This window comes from Aspergillus nidulans, chromosome I (assembly GCF_000011425.1).
Source record: "Aspergillus nidulans FGSC A4 chromosome I".
NCBI classification, from domain to species: Eukaryota; Fungi; Ascomycota; class Eurotiomycetes; order Eurotiales; family Aspergillaceae; genus Aspergillus; species Aspergillus nidulans.
This window is the reverse complement of record NC_066257.1, coordinates 1,932,821-1,947,578: the sequence shown is the minus strand read 5'-3', so window position 1 is coordinate 1,947,578 and position 14,758 is coordinate 1,932,821. Positions and strand designations below refer to the sequence as shown.

The window sequence follows — 14,758 nt, the reverse complement described above, 5'->3', positions numbered from 1 at the left end:
CTCCAACACTGTAACCGCAGCGTCGTATATTCACCAAACCTACGTCTGCGCTGGCAGCCCGGAAAACAAACAATCAACCTTTGATCCGACAACATTCGACGGAAGACAGAGTGTACGTTTCGCAGATGACCCGTTGCTGTCCTCTCTGCTGTCGTGAAAAGGTGGTCGACAACACGACTGTCAGATGTGCCCCGAGCATTCGAGACGTCCACTGAACGTCCGTCTTCTTGACCCATGCGGACCAATGCATTTAATTTTATTGGCCCCCTTAATGAATTGCAACCCTCCACACCTATGTATCAATTCCCCATTCTCCCAACCTTCGTTGGCTGGACGCTCGGACTTGAGTTCGTTTTCGGGTGGGACCCGGTATGACAATCACTATCTCTATGATATGTTTCCATAGCTCTTTTGTGAGTGAGGCAATGCATATGTATCGCTGCACACCTGCTTAATAGGTAAATAGTCTATGACGGGAAACAAGTGCTCCTCAGCTTTGAACTCAAACATTCAAACTCCATCCTGCCCAACAAGTTCTGTTTCAGTGAAAAAAGGTATTGAATGATAGCTAGCCAGGCTCAATGCAAGCAGTATACCGTAGAGCTATGTATTGTTGAGTGACTACTGAGTTCTGCAGGGTGCAGCATTAACTGAATCCAGGACCGATTTTCACCCCCGCCGAGTTTCGCAGGTGACAAGTGGAGCCACTACGGAGTGACAGTGGAACTGGAATGTTTGCTCTCGCCGCCCTCTTCCCGAAGGTGAACCGTGGCTCTGGGATCCCTAAGCCAACCCTCGTTCAACGTCTGCTAACTAGTTCTGTATAGACCCGACGATTTGGGTAGACTCTACATCGAAACAGCCAACATGATTCGAACCGCGTTGGCATGCATGACCCCCCTGGTTGCTTACCTGACGTATTGCACAGGGCGTCCCTCGGTCAATTATCGCACTTTATCAATTTGAGGATAGTGTGTCCCGCTTTCATGCAGCAATTCAAATCAGGATCACTCTTCTGCATTGCATGTGCCGTCCGAGCTCTGAGCAGTTTGTCTATGGACAGTAATGATGTCACCATCCTCAGATCTTCAGCCGTTGTTCGTTTTTCATTTTATAGGGATGGACGGGAACGAGTAGTACTATTTCGTACATTCCAGTCGAACTGCCCCGTAGTCTAAACACTCTTTTACGTACTCACAGTAGGCCTTAATGCAAGTCAGAGCTGCTCGCCGAAATGTGGCCCGTCAGGCTCCACAGTCGCTGCTGATTGAGTCCTGATGGCTGAGCGCCCCATTACTCGAATCGTTCTGCGTGAATGAAGGTTTGGAGAATAGACCGTTGATTCCATTGGTTGGCTTCCAAGACAGGTACCTACATATTTGTCTCCCTGCTATCCTCAATCTGGCTTGCAGGCCGTGCGGATTGTCATTCAAAAGTCCTAGTGCCACAAGCTCGTGTCACATCTCCGAAATAAGAAGACATGGCGTCTAAAAAGGAGCGGTGAACCAAGCACACAGGAGCAGAAATGATGAAAGGGAGAAGGATCCAAGATCCTGCAAGTACTCCATACATCGAACTCCAAAACGGCAGTCCTCAGTCTCACATGGACTACGGGCCCGCTGCAAACTATTTTTGTTTGTCCACTAGCCCGCGCATAAAGGTCTTTTCGAGACACCTGCAAATTCGACCACGGTCAAATTGCGCCACTCAATCGAATGTCACCAGAAGAACAAATGACCGCATCTTAATGAAACCAGTATCCAGCATACAGTATATAAGCGGCTCTTTCAGTACAGCGAGCTGCGGAGCTAAGCCACAGAAAAGACACAAGAGTCCTTCTCAGCCCTAGAAACTTTGTCTGCGTAATCGCTAAATCAGTTGATATATTTTGGACCCAGCTTGACCTGCGAGGTTTTTCTGCGCAATCGGTGCTTCTCCCGGGCATACCGGTTACGTCGCTATAAATGGTCCCTCGTTCGTCATCGAATTCCTATTCAAGGCTTAGCCTGGTTGACTTCCTGACGTGCATGTGTTCCCAATCACAACAAACCAAAAAGGCCGCGCATCTCCACTAATGGACATCTTGCGAATCACGAGCGGCCGTCTGATTGCCCTGATAATGACCAAGACCCCTATGTATGGCATCCCATCGCCGCGGAGCGTGCAACGAAACTGCAGCCGGCTGCAGGCTTCCGGCCTCAAGGGTCCGGTCAAGGCTGGCTAATCATTTTGGAGCCAGGAGTGTGTCAAAGGTTCAAGCCAGTTCGAAGACTATTCGAAGGCGACTATTTTGTCCACCTACGCCTTGTCATCGAGAACTGAGAAGGGTATGGCGATCCTATGATTAGACCAATATTGTCTGTTGCGATTCGTGGACTGTGCCATTCTGGGGCGCACCACCGACCCCTCCGCGACCTTGCCCTTGCGGTGCTGTTTGGATGTAATCATTCTATACTTGGAGAGGTGAACATGTATTTGCGCAGGGAAAGGCTACGCTGATTGTATTGAAGCCACGGAGATCTCGAGGTATGGAGCAATTTCTGCAGCTCTTTTCCGTCTTGCCGGGCGTAAGGCAGTCAGAAGGCTTTTGTTCAGGTACCCGCCATGGCCTCTCTTTGAATTGGGACACGAATAGCTCTAGGCCGAGCACGGCCACATACCATATGTACGTTTCGTACCAGATAGAAAAGTGAGCCAGGTATTATAGCCCTTTGCCGAGTCAACTCGAGAGCGAAAGTCACTGGTCATTTGTCCGTGCCCAGCGGCAATCCCATGCCGACGGATTGCTCTGCCACAACGATCGCTTCAACAAAGACTCGAACCACACTAAGTTCGCGCGTCACCCGCCACAAGGCATATTTTCAACATCCCACCTTGATATGAAGTCTTTGTCTCTCCATCCTGAGCCAGTTTTCTAGACGACGCAGAAAATACTTCAAGCCTTGACAGGCGATAATGACGTACGCATCTCTCCAACCTGACCAGATATTTGTTGGATGTCCTGACTTTCTGCCTCCTAAGGAGCCCAAGCTCGCAAACGGAGGAACTGGACGACGAATACATCCGCCTAATAACCGTCCATGGCCGTGAGTATCAGCAGTATTCTATCGACAACAAGATTTCATTTGAGCCGGTAGACGAGGTGAGACTCGTTTGTCCAGAATGGGGCTTAGCTCGTCTGATTATCAATAGGATGAAGCTGAACGGTTGGATCTTCAACATCAAATTTTCAGCAGAGTCTTTGACAACCGACTTATCTTCCCTCCAATCCCGCGGCTGCGAAGAGTGCTGGACTGTGGTTACGGCACTGGGTCGTGGGCCATCGATGTCGCGGAACAGAACCCTGACTGCGAGGTTTGGAACTCACATTTGAATAAGATACACTAGGACTGGTTAGCTGACACTCTTATGCTCGAAAGGTAATTGGGATTGACATTTATCCTTTCATGAACCCGGACGATACACCGGAGAACCTCTGGCTCCAGGTAAGCTGTCATACACTCTCTTACCGGAATCGAAGCACAACCCCGCGCTCGAGCGCACACTCCATACTGTGTGAACCGGAGTCTCGTTGCAGTCATTTCCCTCTCTTAAAATCGATCACGACCTAATCTGTCCCTCAATCGGATGATCAGTTGGGAGACGCTGACGACTTCTCGCCAGGTAGATGATCTAAACCGCCCTTTCACCTTTCCTTCGAATCACTTTGACCTTGTCCATTCTCGACTCCTCGCAGCAGGCATCAATCGGTCTCGGTGGCCATCGTATATTCGAGACATCAAAAGGTTTAGCGATTAGCGGCGAAGCCGTACCACCAAGCCAACCGTTGACGGCACAAGACTGACGATTGAATGGCAGAGTCCTCAAGCCCGGGGGATGGGTGCAACTGGTCGAAATATACTTCAACGTCCAATCAGATAATGGCTCCATAAGCGAAAACCATGCTCTGAGGCAATGGAGCTCGCAGCTCATGAGGTCAATGGAAGACAATAAGGATCTTAGGGTGGGCACCCGCTTGAGAAACCTCCTGATGGCAGAAGGATTCACGGAGGTTGATGCAAAGATGATCCCTCTACCTTTATCCGCGTGGCCAGACAGTATGAGCCCCGTAGGACCTTTTCTTTTCTGCCGTTTGTCATTAACTGACAATACACCTCAGACCCGACAAGCCGAGATATAGGCGCGATGAATGGTGAAAATATCACCAAACTGCTCACTTCCTTGTCACTGTATCCACTGACTCGCCGCCTGCACATGTCTCAATTGCAATACCAAGATTTGATACGCAGAGCTCAAAGGGAGGTTGGTGACCTGAGCCTGAAAGCTTACTTTCCACTGTAAGCAAGCCCATACACCCGAGACATGTCACGGTTTCCTGACGCCACAGGTATGTTTGTATTGGACGGAAACCTCGGCGTTGACGGGCAGTGGAACGATGCCAAGCTTGGTGTTGCCATACCTCATGTAGCGTGAGAACCCCATCCCTTATTGAGTGCTCCGTCCTGCTGACTCTCCCATAAAGAGCTTCAGGGTTCGTCAACCGGGTCAAGACGTCAACACAAGTCAGAGTGGATGCTTCAGCTCAAAAGGGGTCAGTAAAATGAACGGCATTGTATGCATGGTCCATCGTTGTCGTCCAAAGGAGAAAGACAGATAACGCAATACATACAACATCTCTGTTGAGCGCTGCACAAAGACTTTCCAAGTTCTTCGGCATCTGGGCTCATTCCCCCGTACCAATCTAACGAGTAGTTTCAACATCCAAGCCAATTTGCATTTACCTAATACACGAGGGTTAAGGCATGCCAGCTCTCTAGCTGGGAGAGGACAAGAGATTTGAACATTGGCAGTACCGGAGAAACTGTTATTGGCCAGGCAAACTGGTTGGGAAGACGCGTCTCTGTGTTGCTTGCTTAGGAAACTAGCATGCGGGATCGGCGGCGGCTATAACACTCCATTCCAAGAAAAAAAGAATTGTTGCGATAGGCAGATTATCGGAAGCCAACACAAACAGAAAACCAAGCAACATCCCGGGTTAATCAGAAACAAGACATGATTGAAATAGCGAGGGGGTGGATGTACAGAGAAGGATGATGAGAGCGAGTGGGAAGATCCAAAATGGCGGGTGCGGTTGAACCTTCTTTTCTTGCATCATTCCAAACAGTTAATTGTTGGTAGAACCCCTCTCTTGTCCGTATTCGTGGTACATATCGGATTTATTCCTTTACTGACTTCCCGACTGGATTTGGCTCTCTGTATCCTAGCACCACGCGAGCTAATGGCTTTTTTCTCTGAAAGGCGTACTCAACAATGCACTCACTCGATTCATGAAGAGCTTGGCTCCGGCGCTATAGGAGTACAGAATCTCGATCCATGTCATCCCATCTGCGATTTCAGGATCTCTAGAAGCTCTAAAGATGCCCTGAAACTACTTGGAGCTCATCGGCCCTTTCACAGAGTTAAGGAGGATCCTCCGACAGCTGCATCGTCATACTTAGATGCAGTTACTTAGCAAAAGCCGCGGCCGCTGTATATCGAAATAGCAATATCTAATTGCTGGTCAATGCAGATCTTGTTACCTACTCGAGTTGGACCACTGTTTCAATCTCGCAAATATTGGAGCTTTCTCCATTCTTAGGTCAAAGAGGCAGCTTATTGTGTCAATTACAGCCGAATTGTCTGGATCAAGGTCAAGACCTTGCATTAGAAATTGGTACGCCATACACTACTGGTTATGTCTAACAGGGAATGAGACTAAGTAGTATTACCTTTCGTGAATTTTGGCCCTTAGCGTGCACTCGGCAAGGCTCGTGCCTTAGATCATGGCATGTCTATTCACCTATACAGACAAAGGCTGGCGTCCTTTCAAGGAGGCAGATCCCGCTGAGCTCCGTGGGACTGGGAGCCTGGGACTAGCCGGCCCTCATATGCTGGAGCTGTTCCGCAGTTTGGTCGAGACGATGTAAAATAAAGCTCTCTCAATAGTAAGAGATAAGTGAGGTCCTAGCATACTTTCTTGCTTCCCTAAAGGATCGAAGGATCGAATGTTGGGAGTCTTAGCCGCCAGTTGGTGCCTTATTTATGCCTAATTATACAGGCCACAAACTTCCGTTCTCGGTAAGTGGCCGACCAAAAATGTTTCCGCCATCAAAAGAATTTCGCATCGTTCAGTCTTGCGGTCCGCCTCAACCAACGGTAACACCTTCAGAATGCCGTCTACAAACAACAAGGACAAGCCGTGGGATACGGACGATATTGACAAGTGGAAGGTGCGTCTGCACTTAAGCAGAATCCTCATTCTTCTCCAACTGACCTGCGTCCTATGATAGATCGAAGAGTTTAAACCAGAAGACAACGCCGGTGGTAGTTTCGCCGAAGAATCATCATTTGCTACGCTCTTCCCCAAGTATCGCGAGGTTTACCTGAAAGAAGCATGGCCGGTTGTAACGAGGGCGCTGGAGAAGCATGGGATCGCTTGCACATTGGATTTGGTCGAGGGTAGCATGACAGTCAAGACCACGCGGAAGACTTACGACCCGGCTGCGATTCTCAAAGCTCGTGATTTGATCAAGTTGTTATCGCGAAGTGTTCCTGTACAACAGGTAGGTTGTCATACCTTCAAACCACTGCCCAATATCCCAGCCCATGGCAGAATCTAACACCACTCTCTGCAGGCTCTGAAAATTCTCGAAGACGGTGTCGCATGCGATATCATTAAGATCAGAAATCAAGTCCGCAACAAAGAACGTTTCGTCAAGCGTCGCCAGCGTATCCTTGGTCCGCAAGGCTCAACTCTCAAGGCTCTCGAGCTTTTAACAGGAACCTACATTCTTGTGCAAGGAAACACCGTCTCCGCCATGGGACCGTACAAAGGTCTGAAGGAAGTCCGAAGAATTGTTGACGATTGCATGGCGAACATCCACCCCATTTACCACATCAAAGAGCTCATGATCAAGCGCGAACTCGCCAAGGACCCCACCCTAGCCCATGAATCATGGGACAGATTCTTGCCTAACTTCAAGAAGCGCACACTGTCCAAGCGCCGCACGCCATTCAAGGTCACCGACAAGTCGAAGAAGGTCTACACCCCCTTCCCACCGGCGCCGGAGAAGAGCAAGGTGGATCTGCAGATCGAGTCTGGAGAGTACTTTTTGTCCAAGGAGGCCAAGGAACGTGCGCAGAAGGAAGAGGTTATGGAGAGGCAGCGGATAAAGCGCGAGGAAAAGATGAAGGAGCGGGAGAAGGCGTTTGTGGCGCCGGAGGAGCTGGAAGAGACGGAGAAGGCCAAGAAGGAAAAGAAAGAGAAAAAGAAGAAGCGGAAGAGGGACTCGGAGGTCGAGCCGGCAGTCGATGGATCCGAAAAGAAAGAAAAGAAAAAGAAGAAGAGCAAGTCAAAGGCAGAGTCGGACGACGAATGAATGAGCATGGATTGATGCTTGCTCATCTTTTATCTGTACTTTCTTGTTTGTTACGTTGTTTCCTAGGCCCCTTCTGATGTATTACCAACAATAGGCGCTAGGCATGGCATGGGCTGGCGTTTACTTTTGTTTGAACCTTATGGCAGAATCAAAATTTATTTATTGATGACAGTCAGCTTTCCAGTTCATGCACAAAGTAGGGCTAGCAATTCCATACAACCTTCGAAGCCATCGCCCCAATCCTCCTTTAGCCTGTAATGCGCCAGCATATACTAGTTCAGAATAATCAGATAAATTCCTCCAGGCGGAAGCATGTTGAAACATTAGGAGTAGCATACAGCCGATCTCTACACGATATGCTGATAAAACAAATACCTTTGTTAAGGTTTAATTGAACACATAATTCTTTATCTCTCTTGTCTATCTGCAATACTGCTGAATTAAGAAGAATAAGTATCTCTCTAAGCCCGTCTATCTTCATTCTCTCAATTTCTTCTCCTCCAAGAAAGCCTCCTGCTCCTTTCTACTCTTCCCTATATCCAACCAAACGCCCAGGACCCCCGCCGCGAGCACGCTAATGCCCACCAGGAAGTAAAACGGCAAACCCGCATTCCCACTCTCGCTCGCATCGATAATTGCACTTGATACCAAGGGCCCAATGAAACTGCTCGTCTTTCCAACAATGCTAAAGAGGGAGAAAAATAAGAACTCATGTCCGCGCGGTGTCACTTCCGAAATCATAATCTGAGAATAGCTGTACCAGGGACACACAAGGAGGCCGTAGTATGCTTGATATGCCCAGACCTCCCAAGTGTTATGGAAGCCGAATCGGTTAGTGAAGATGCCAATCATGCCCCAGATGTCGAGAACTATTATGGCTGCTACAATGAGGTGGAAGAGCGTTAAGGGGGAAAGGTTGAAACGGGTCTGGATACGCCAGAAGGCGTATATGCCGAGCGCCTGTTGGTTTGGGAGATTAGGTTCTAGGGTTAAGAGAGTGGAAAGATGGGATGGAAAGGAGGTACCTGTGCTGTAATACCGACGATCAGAAGGTATGCGAGCTGAAGGGTGTTGTAAGCAACGATGTTGTTTTGGAGTGTTGATATCACTGTCACGGTGGTGTTAAGAGAGTCCCCGAGTAGGAAGTATCCTGTTCTACTGTCAGCCTCGAAGCCCGGGGAGGTTCTGGAAAAACCATAGACGACAAAACTGACCAACAAGATAAAGCAGGCTCTGCTTCAACCTCCATATTTGCCTTGTAGCTACATAGATCTGCTTGAGGCCAGCAACAACTATGCTCCGCCCCCCAGTACCTTGTCCCGGTCGTCTTTTCTCAAGGACAAACCAAGGCAGCGAAACAAGCAGCCAAACACCACTCGCAAACGCAATCAGCACACTCAGTCCCCAGTTATTATTTGCTTGGCTATCATCAACTCTCAACCCAAACATAATCCCCACAATAACTGCAAGGATAAAGATCTCACCCACAGATTGTACGTAGAACGCCATGTTCGCCAGTTGACTGCGCTTCATTGTATCCGCGAAATCATACTCATCACGAGATATAGAACCGGATTGATACTCGTCCGCCTTGGATTTCATTTCGACTGTATTACGTGCAAGGCCCGGGAATGCAGCTGTCCAGAATGTTAGGGTTGTCTGGTAGGCGATCAAGCCGACAATATATAACCCCACTGCGACATGCCATTTCTCTGCATCATGGACACCTAGCCAGCCAAAGCCAATTGCGTACGCGACAATTGATAGACCGATGAGGATATTTGGTCTCCAGGTGCCGAAGTCTGCGAAGCTGCCGATGACTAGAAAGACGAGAACCTGGATGGCAAAAGAGATGCCGTTGCAGAGAAGGACGATGCTTTCAATAGAGCGCAATCTGCCGGCGAAAAATAACTGTCCATTCTCGTCGGTCGCTTGCGACAGCAGATTCTGGAACGCTGTAGGTGCGAAATCTGGTCGTTGATGATATGCGTCAGTATGCTAAGCTTTGCCAAGGTGGTGGCTTGAGGCGGCACCCACTGAACAGGGACAGGCCATTATTTCCTATGTAGTAACTGGTATGGTTCAGCGAGGCAACGGTCCCGTTGGACTGCATGAAATATCACGCACGCATAATAAGCCCATATCTCCAGTCGCGCTGTCCGGTAGCTCTCGTCAAACTGGTCGGGAGCCGTGGGCCGTTTTGCTGCTGCATGTGCTTTGGCATCGAGTTCTTGGACGGCGGGATACTGGACCTTCTCCATATCTAGAGATGCGACGACAGCCATGTTGAGCTTGTTAAACGAACTGGTGACTTCTTCGCGAGGTTCCCGAAATAAATAAAGAATGAGGTTCTGGAGTCCCCCACAGAAGATTCAACCCTTCCCGGCACAAGCGATAGGCTAAATACGTTGGCGCTAGAAGTTCTAGACTGGGTGAAAACTTGGAATGTGACGCTTGAGTCAATATTGGTGGGGTGGAAAGTGCGTATGGAATAGATAGAAAATTTATTTCGATTTACAAAATCATACAAAGTCAAGTATGTTGTACGGAGTATATATCCTTTATGTATACATTGACCGGGTATCCAAGTCTATACAACAGAATCGCAATCATAACTTGGCCTGCCCACTCTCAATTGACGACCAACTCGATTGCGTAAGCTTTTCATATCTGGTCCCATTCAACCAGTATAGTTTATCGCCATTCCAGTCGACGAGAGGGCTCCAGCCTTTCTTCGTCAACTCGCCTTTAGCCTGTTTGAATGTGACTCCCGTGGCAACCCTAGTGCGAATTAGTTAGACACTCTTGCTATGTTCTTATTCAGACAGGGACATACTTCTCTGTCAGTCGAACAAGCCGTGGAATAGCGTAGGATGGAACACCCTTCTTCTTCAGCTCCGCACGGAGCTTACCCATAAACTCATTGGCAGCAGCCTCGGTGTGCTCCTCGAGCGTGATACCCGCGGCGCCAGCCTGTCCATCATAAGCTCCGAGTCTGACGCCGTACACAACGGCGTCGTAAACTCCAGGAATGGCAGAAATGTGGTCTCGAATTTCACCCGCACTGACGTTCTCGCCCTTCCAGCGGAATGTGTCTCCCACCCGGTCTTGGAATTTAATCCACCCATCCGAGTCTTGTACAAACAAATCACCCGTACGTTGAAAGAGGTCCCCCTTCTCAAATACGTCCCGGAGGAGCTTCTTCTCAGTCGCTTCTTCATTCTTCAAGTACTCTGTGAGTAAGCCGCGGTTTCTGACACGGCCAATCGCCTCTCCTTCCTCGCCGACTCTCACCCTAACGCAGAACCCCGTTTTAGGATCCCGATAGGGCATCTCTGTATCCGGATCATATTTCACGATGACGGTATCATCCTCGAAAAACCGCTTAATTGGGCCTGAGAACCCGACCTTGCCGGCTCCCCACGATCCAAACCCGAAGTTGTCGTATTTCGCAACACCCTCGGTTGAGCGGTAGAACTCGCGAATCTCAGGAACATTGAACCGCTCGCGGAAGCGTTCCCAAATATCCCCTCGCAGGCCATTGCCAGAAGCGACAATGCAGGCATGGTTCTGATCATAGGGAGAAGCAGGCGTAGCCATAAGGTATCTGCACAGCTCTCCAATATAAAGAATCCGAGTAGCTCTTGAGTCGTGGACGTCCTTCCAGAATTTGGAAGCAGAGAATTTGCGGCGGATGCAGAGTGTGCCTGCATAGCCCACGGAAGCACACAGTCCGGTGAAGTAGGCTGTACCATGGAAAAGCGGGAGCGAGCAGTAGATTCGTAGAGGGAAGTATCTCGACGGGTGCTTGACATCTTGAGAATGAGGGGTGGATGTTATCAGAGTCATCATATTGCGGATGGCGCATGCCTTCGGTTTTCCGGTAGTTCCTGACGTATATATAAGAGCTGATAGATCCGCGGGGGTTCTCTTTGCAGCTGTTAGATTGGAAGAGGAGTACTGCTGCAAGTCCGCGGGTGTGATCAGATCTGACGCCGTAGAGATACCGTCAAAAGAAGAGATGTTAAATGACAGGTGAGGCATGTCTGAGCACACAAATTGTGCGAGATCCGGCGTAGAGATAATGAGCTTAGAGCCGGAGACATTAAGACAGTGGGCGAATGTATCATCTGCATTCAGATCTGTGAGCCTCGATCATATAAGAAACTAGTAAGTTCATACCTCGCAGGTTAATATTTATAAGAGCAGCAACGGCTCCAAGTTTTGAAAGAGCATAAATAATCGCGACCATCTCTGGTGAGTTGGTAGTAAAGACAGCGACAAAGTCGCCAGTGCTGACGCCCCGCTCGCTGAGTAGAGCAGCCAGTCGGTCCGCAACTACATGCGACGATTAGTACGTACATTCCATCAGAACAAACAGAGGGCAAAAAAAGACATACGATCTTTCAACTCAGAATATGTCCATGATTTCCCTTCAAACCAGATAGCTTCGGTTGAGCCATGCTTTTCCACTTCTACCACTCGTTGAAGCATCCCATAGACCGTAGGCGTCTCTCCTAAGTGAGCCATACGCTCAGCCAGACGTTTCCCAAATTCCCGGTCACTGCGCATGGCAGATAAATCTGTAGAAATGGAGAATTTGGCATCCAGATAAGCACCAGCTGCGACTGAGAGGGCGGATGCTGCTGCCACGACGGGCACACTGATTTCGGACAGGAGATCCATAGTGAGCACTACCAGCGCGCAAAGTGAACAATATTAGTCGTGCAATCATTCGGCGGACGCGCCGCTTTTATCTGCCTTGGGCCTGAAGCACTGGATCTACTTCGAAGCAGCAAGCTGGCGAGACTAGCGTAGGCACGGAATCTGGGGACGGGAACTGGGACCGGGGCAATCCCCGACGCGTCGTCCTGGGGGCGAGACGGCAGTGCAGCAACAGTGCAGACCCGATTGACCAAGGCCGATATGTCAGAACGAACCACTGACCGAGAGCCAGAATGTTTTAAATTTTTGTGTTAGTGCCGACTATACTCCAAGAAACAATGAGCGTTTTTTTTTGAACAGGGGGCTGTATTATCCCCTGCTCCCCACATCTCAACCATACCCATACTGGTCCCCGCATGTTGTACGGCAGTAACACCACCACATGGTCATTCAGGCACCTGGTACCAGCTTTATATGCACCACAGCAAATGCAGACTCAACTTTCGGGGTTATATCTTCCAGACTTGAGAAAGCCCGTCCTTTTAGCCCTGGAAGAGTTTATGTAAGGTGTAGATCAGTTTCCCAGCGAGTCAAGACCTCCACTGTCATCGTCGAGTCCCACGCCGAGGCAGCCGAGGCCACGAGTAATACGGTATCTTACACCGTCGTTACACTCGGCACCTTCATCGGCTGGGCCCGATGAAGGGACGGTCCCTTCAAATTTCCATGTTTACGGCTCGAGTATCGTATCTGCAAAATCAGAGAGGAAGAAATCATCTACGAGGAATCATTAGCACCGCTTACCAACGACAAGGCCTGAACAAGAAGCAATGAGCAGGAGCTGCAGGTTGCTCGAGCCGACCGACTCTCGGCTGCTGTGTTTCTGGCCCACCTCCGGTCGTCTTAGTCTCGTTCTCGGCTGATTACTCTTGATCTTCTCAAGAGCCGCGGCTGATGCACTTTCAAAGGGGCCCCACTGCTTCCTATATCATACCGTGGGGAGCTTCTCCGCTCGACTTTTTTTCCCCCCAAACATACACTGCACTCTGACAATGTCATCACCCCAGCAGCGACTCTCTTCTATTTCAAACCAGCTCTCGGGCTCGAGTGCTGCCGCCTCCAGGGAGAAACTGTTGGCCAAGAACCCTGACGATGTGGTATGTTTACTTCGTATTATGGGAGAATTCTATGTCTCACGCTTTGGGGGCAGGTAATCACGCTCGCTGTTCGAACGCCGCTCACCAAGGCGAGAAAGGGTGGTCTCAAGGACACTCGTCTTGATGACCTGCTTATCTCGTTACTGACGGTATGTTGGGAAATCTCGCACCCGCCAGGTCTGCTTGTATAGTCTAATGGGTGGAATAGAGTGTGCGTGAAAGGTCCAAGCTGGATCCGAATCTCGTCGAAGATGTCTGCGTCGGCAACACTCTCTGCCCTGGCCAGGCATATGTTGCGCGCTCTGCCGTGCTCGCAGCAGGATTCCCTATAACAACCGCTGCATCAGTTGCCAACCGTTTCTGCTCTTCTGGATTGCTGGCGATTCAGAACATCGCAAACCAGATCATTGCCGGCTCAATTGATATCGGAATTGCAGTAGGTGCTGAGAGCATGAGCACCAATGCCGACGGTGGCGCACCGGACCTGTCCGAGGCGATCTTGTCGCACCCCATCGCGTCGCAAAACACGCAACCCATGGGCCAGACATCCGAGAATGTGGCCGGTCAGTTCGGTATCGCCCGCGAGCAGCACGATCAATTCGCTGCCAAAAGCTATCAGAAGGCGGAGCGTGCCCAGAAGGCGGGATGGTTCGAGGACGAGATCGTCCCCGTCAAGACGCAGATCAAGGACCCCAAGACTGGCGAAATCAAATCCATCATCGTTGATAGGGATGACGGTATCCGCTATGGCACAACAGCTGAGTCTCTGGGGAAGATTCGCTCTGCGTTCCCTCAGTGGAAGCCAAGCAACACTACTGGTGGAAATGCCAGTCAAATCACTGATGGTGCAGCGGCGCTTGTGCTCATGAAGCGATCTCGTGCACAGGAGCTTGGCCAGCCTATTCTAGGCAAGTTTGCCGGAGCAACCGTTGTTGGTTTGGAACCCAGGATCATGGGAATTGGCCCTACCTATGCCATTCCCAAGATTCTCTCGAAGTTCGGTTTGACCAACAATGAAGTCGACATTTTTGAAATCAATGAGGCGTTTGCATCAATGGTACATAGTCCCCTTGTTGTTGTGTGCGGGGGAAACCACTAATACTCGACAGGGCGTTTACTGCGTTCAGAAACTTGGTTTGGATGAGGCTAAGGTTAACCCTCGTGGTGGTGCTATGTAAGGCGTCAGCTCCCTGTAAGAAGATTGTTGGCTGACTATTATAGTGCCTTCGGTCATCCCCTCGGTGCCACAGGCGCTCGACAGGTTGTGACTGCCCTATCCGAGTTGCGACGAACGAACAAAAGGGTAGCCGTCACCTCCATGTGTGTTGGAACAGTAAGCACTATCTTCTCAGAAATGCATCAACCATTCACTAACGGTCTCGTTGTAGGGCATGGGTATGGCTGGTATCTTTGTTTCCGAACATTAGCTGCATGATATGATGTGTATAATTTGTATATACCATACCACAATAAAGTCGATTATTCTAGACAAGTAACAAATCACTTTTAGCCCCAGAT

At 49.6% G+C, this 14,758-nt stretch overlaps 8 protein-coding genes across 8 annotated transcripts, besides 1 other annotated feature; 5 read left to right on the top strand and 3 right to left on the bottom strand.

Annotated features, from left to right (window-relative positions):
- Nucleotides 1-14,758: part of a sequence feature (contig 1.100 1..337251(-1)) that runs on past both edges of the window.
- On the top strand, nt 1,340-1,880 carry ANIA_10742 (uncharacterized protein). The gene has a single exon (XM_050612621.1). The coding sequence runs from the start codon at nt 1,526-1,528 to the stop codon at nt 1,847-1,849; it is 324 nt and encodes a 107-aa protein (XP_050467065.1). The 5' UTR covers nt 1,340-1,525; the 3' UTR covers nt 1,850-1,880.
- On the top strand, nt 2,664-4,180 carry ANIA_05874 (protein llmG; the record flags this gene model as incomplete). Its single annotated transcript, XM_050612617.1, has 6 exons — nt 2,664-2,689; nt 2,986-3,142; nt 3,193-3,354; nt 3,420-3,485; nt 3,664-3,785; nt 3,859-4,180. The coding sequence occupies 6 exons, from the start codon at nt 2,664-2,666 to the stop codon at nt 4,178-4,180; spliced, it is 855 nt and encodes a 284-aa protein (XP_050467064.1).
- On the top strand, nt 4,196-4,681 carry ANIA_10748 (uncharacterized protein). The gene is made up of 3 exons (XM_050612613.1): nt 4,196-4,337; nt 4,388-4,464; nt 4,523-4,681. Exons 2-3 carry the CDS (start codon nt 4,390-4,392, stop codon nt 4,655-4,657), a joined length of 210 nt encoding a protein of 69 aa, XP_050467063.1. The 5' UTR covers nt 4,196-4,337; nt 4,388-4,389; the 3' UTR covers nt 4,658-4,681.
- Nucleotides 6,170-7,418, top strand: ANIA_05875 (ribosome biosynthesis protein KRR1; the record flags this gene model as incomplete). Its single annotated transcript, XM_050612611.1, has 3 exons — nt 6,170-6,269; nt 6,330-6,602; nt 6,675-7,418. Exons 1-3 carry the CDS (start codon nt 6,210-6,212, stop codon nt 7,416-7,418), a joined length of 1,077 nt encoding a protein of 358 aa, XP_050467062.1. The 5' UTR covers nt 6,170-6,209.
- On the bottom strand, nt 6,903-7,591 carry ANIA_10749 (uncharacterized protein). The gene has a single exon (XM_050612607.1). The coding sequence runs from the start codon at nt 7,442-7,444 to the stop codon at nt 7,082-7,084; it is 363 nt and encodes a 120-aa protein (XP_050467061.1). The 5' UTR covers nt 7,445-7,591; the 3' UTR covers nt 6,903-7,081.
- Nucleotides 7,896-9,703, bottom strand: ANIA_05876 (MFS transporter; the record flags this gene model as incomplete). Its single annotated transcript, XM_050612605.1, has 5 exons — nt 7,896-8,378; nt 8,444-8,568; nt 8,633-9,388; nt 9,456-9,490; nt 9,546-9,703. The coding sequence occupies 5 exons, from the start codon at nt 9,701-9,703 to the stop codon at nt 7,896-7,898; spliced, it is 1,557 nt and encodes a 518-aa protein (XP_050467060.1).
- Nucleotides 10,028-12,104, bottom strand: ANIA_05877 (long-chain fatty acid transporter fatB; the record flags this gene model as incomplete). The annotated part of the gene is made up of 4 exons (XM_658389.1): nt 10,028-10,199; nt 10,255-11,560; nt 11,601-11,756; nt 11,819-12,104. 4 exons carry the CDS (start codon nt 12,102-12,104, stop codon nt 10,028-10,030), a joined length of 1,920 nt encoding a protein of 639 aa, XP_663481.1.
- Nucleotides 13,130-14,706, top strand: ANIA_05878 (putative peroxisomal 3-ketoacyl-coA thiolase (Kat1)). Its single transcript, XM_658390.2, has 6 exons — nt 13,130-13,240; nt 13,294-13,389; nt 13,449-14,297; nt 14,350-14,414; nt 14,462-14,573; nt 14,629-14,706. Exons 1-6 carry the CDS (start codon nt 13,136-13,138, stop codon nt 14,665-14,667), a joined length of 1,266 nt encoding a protein of 421 aa, XP_663482.1. The 5' UTR covers nt 13,130-13,135; the 3' UTR covers nt 14,668-14,706.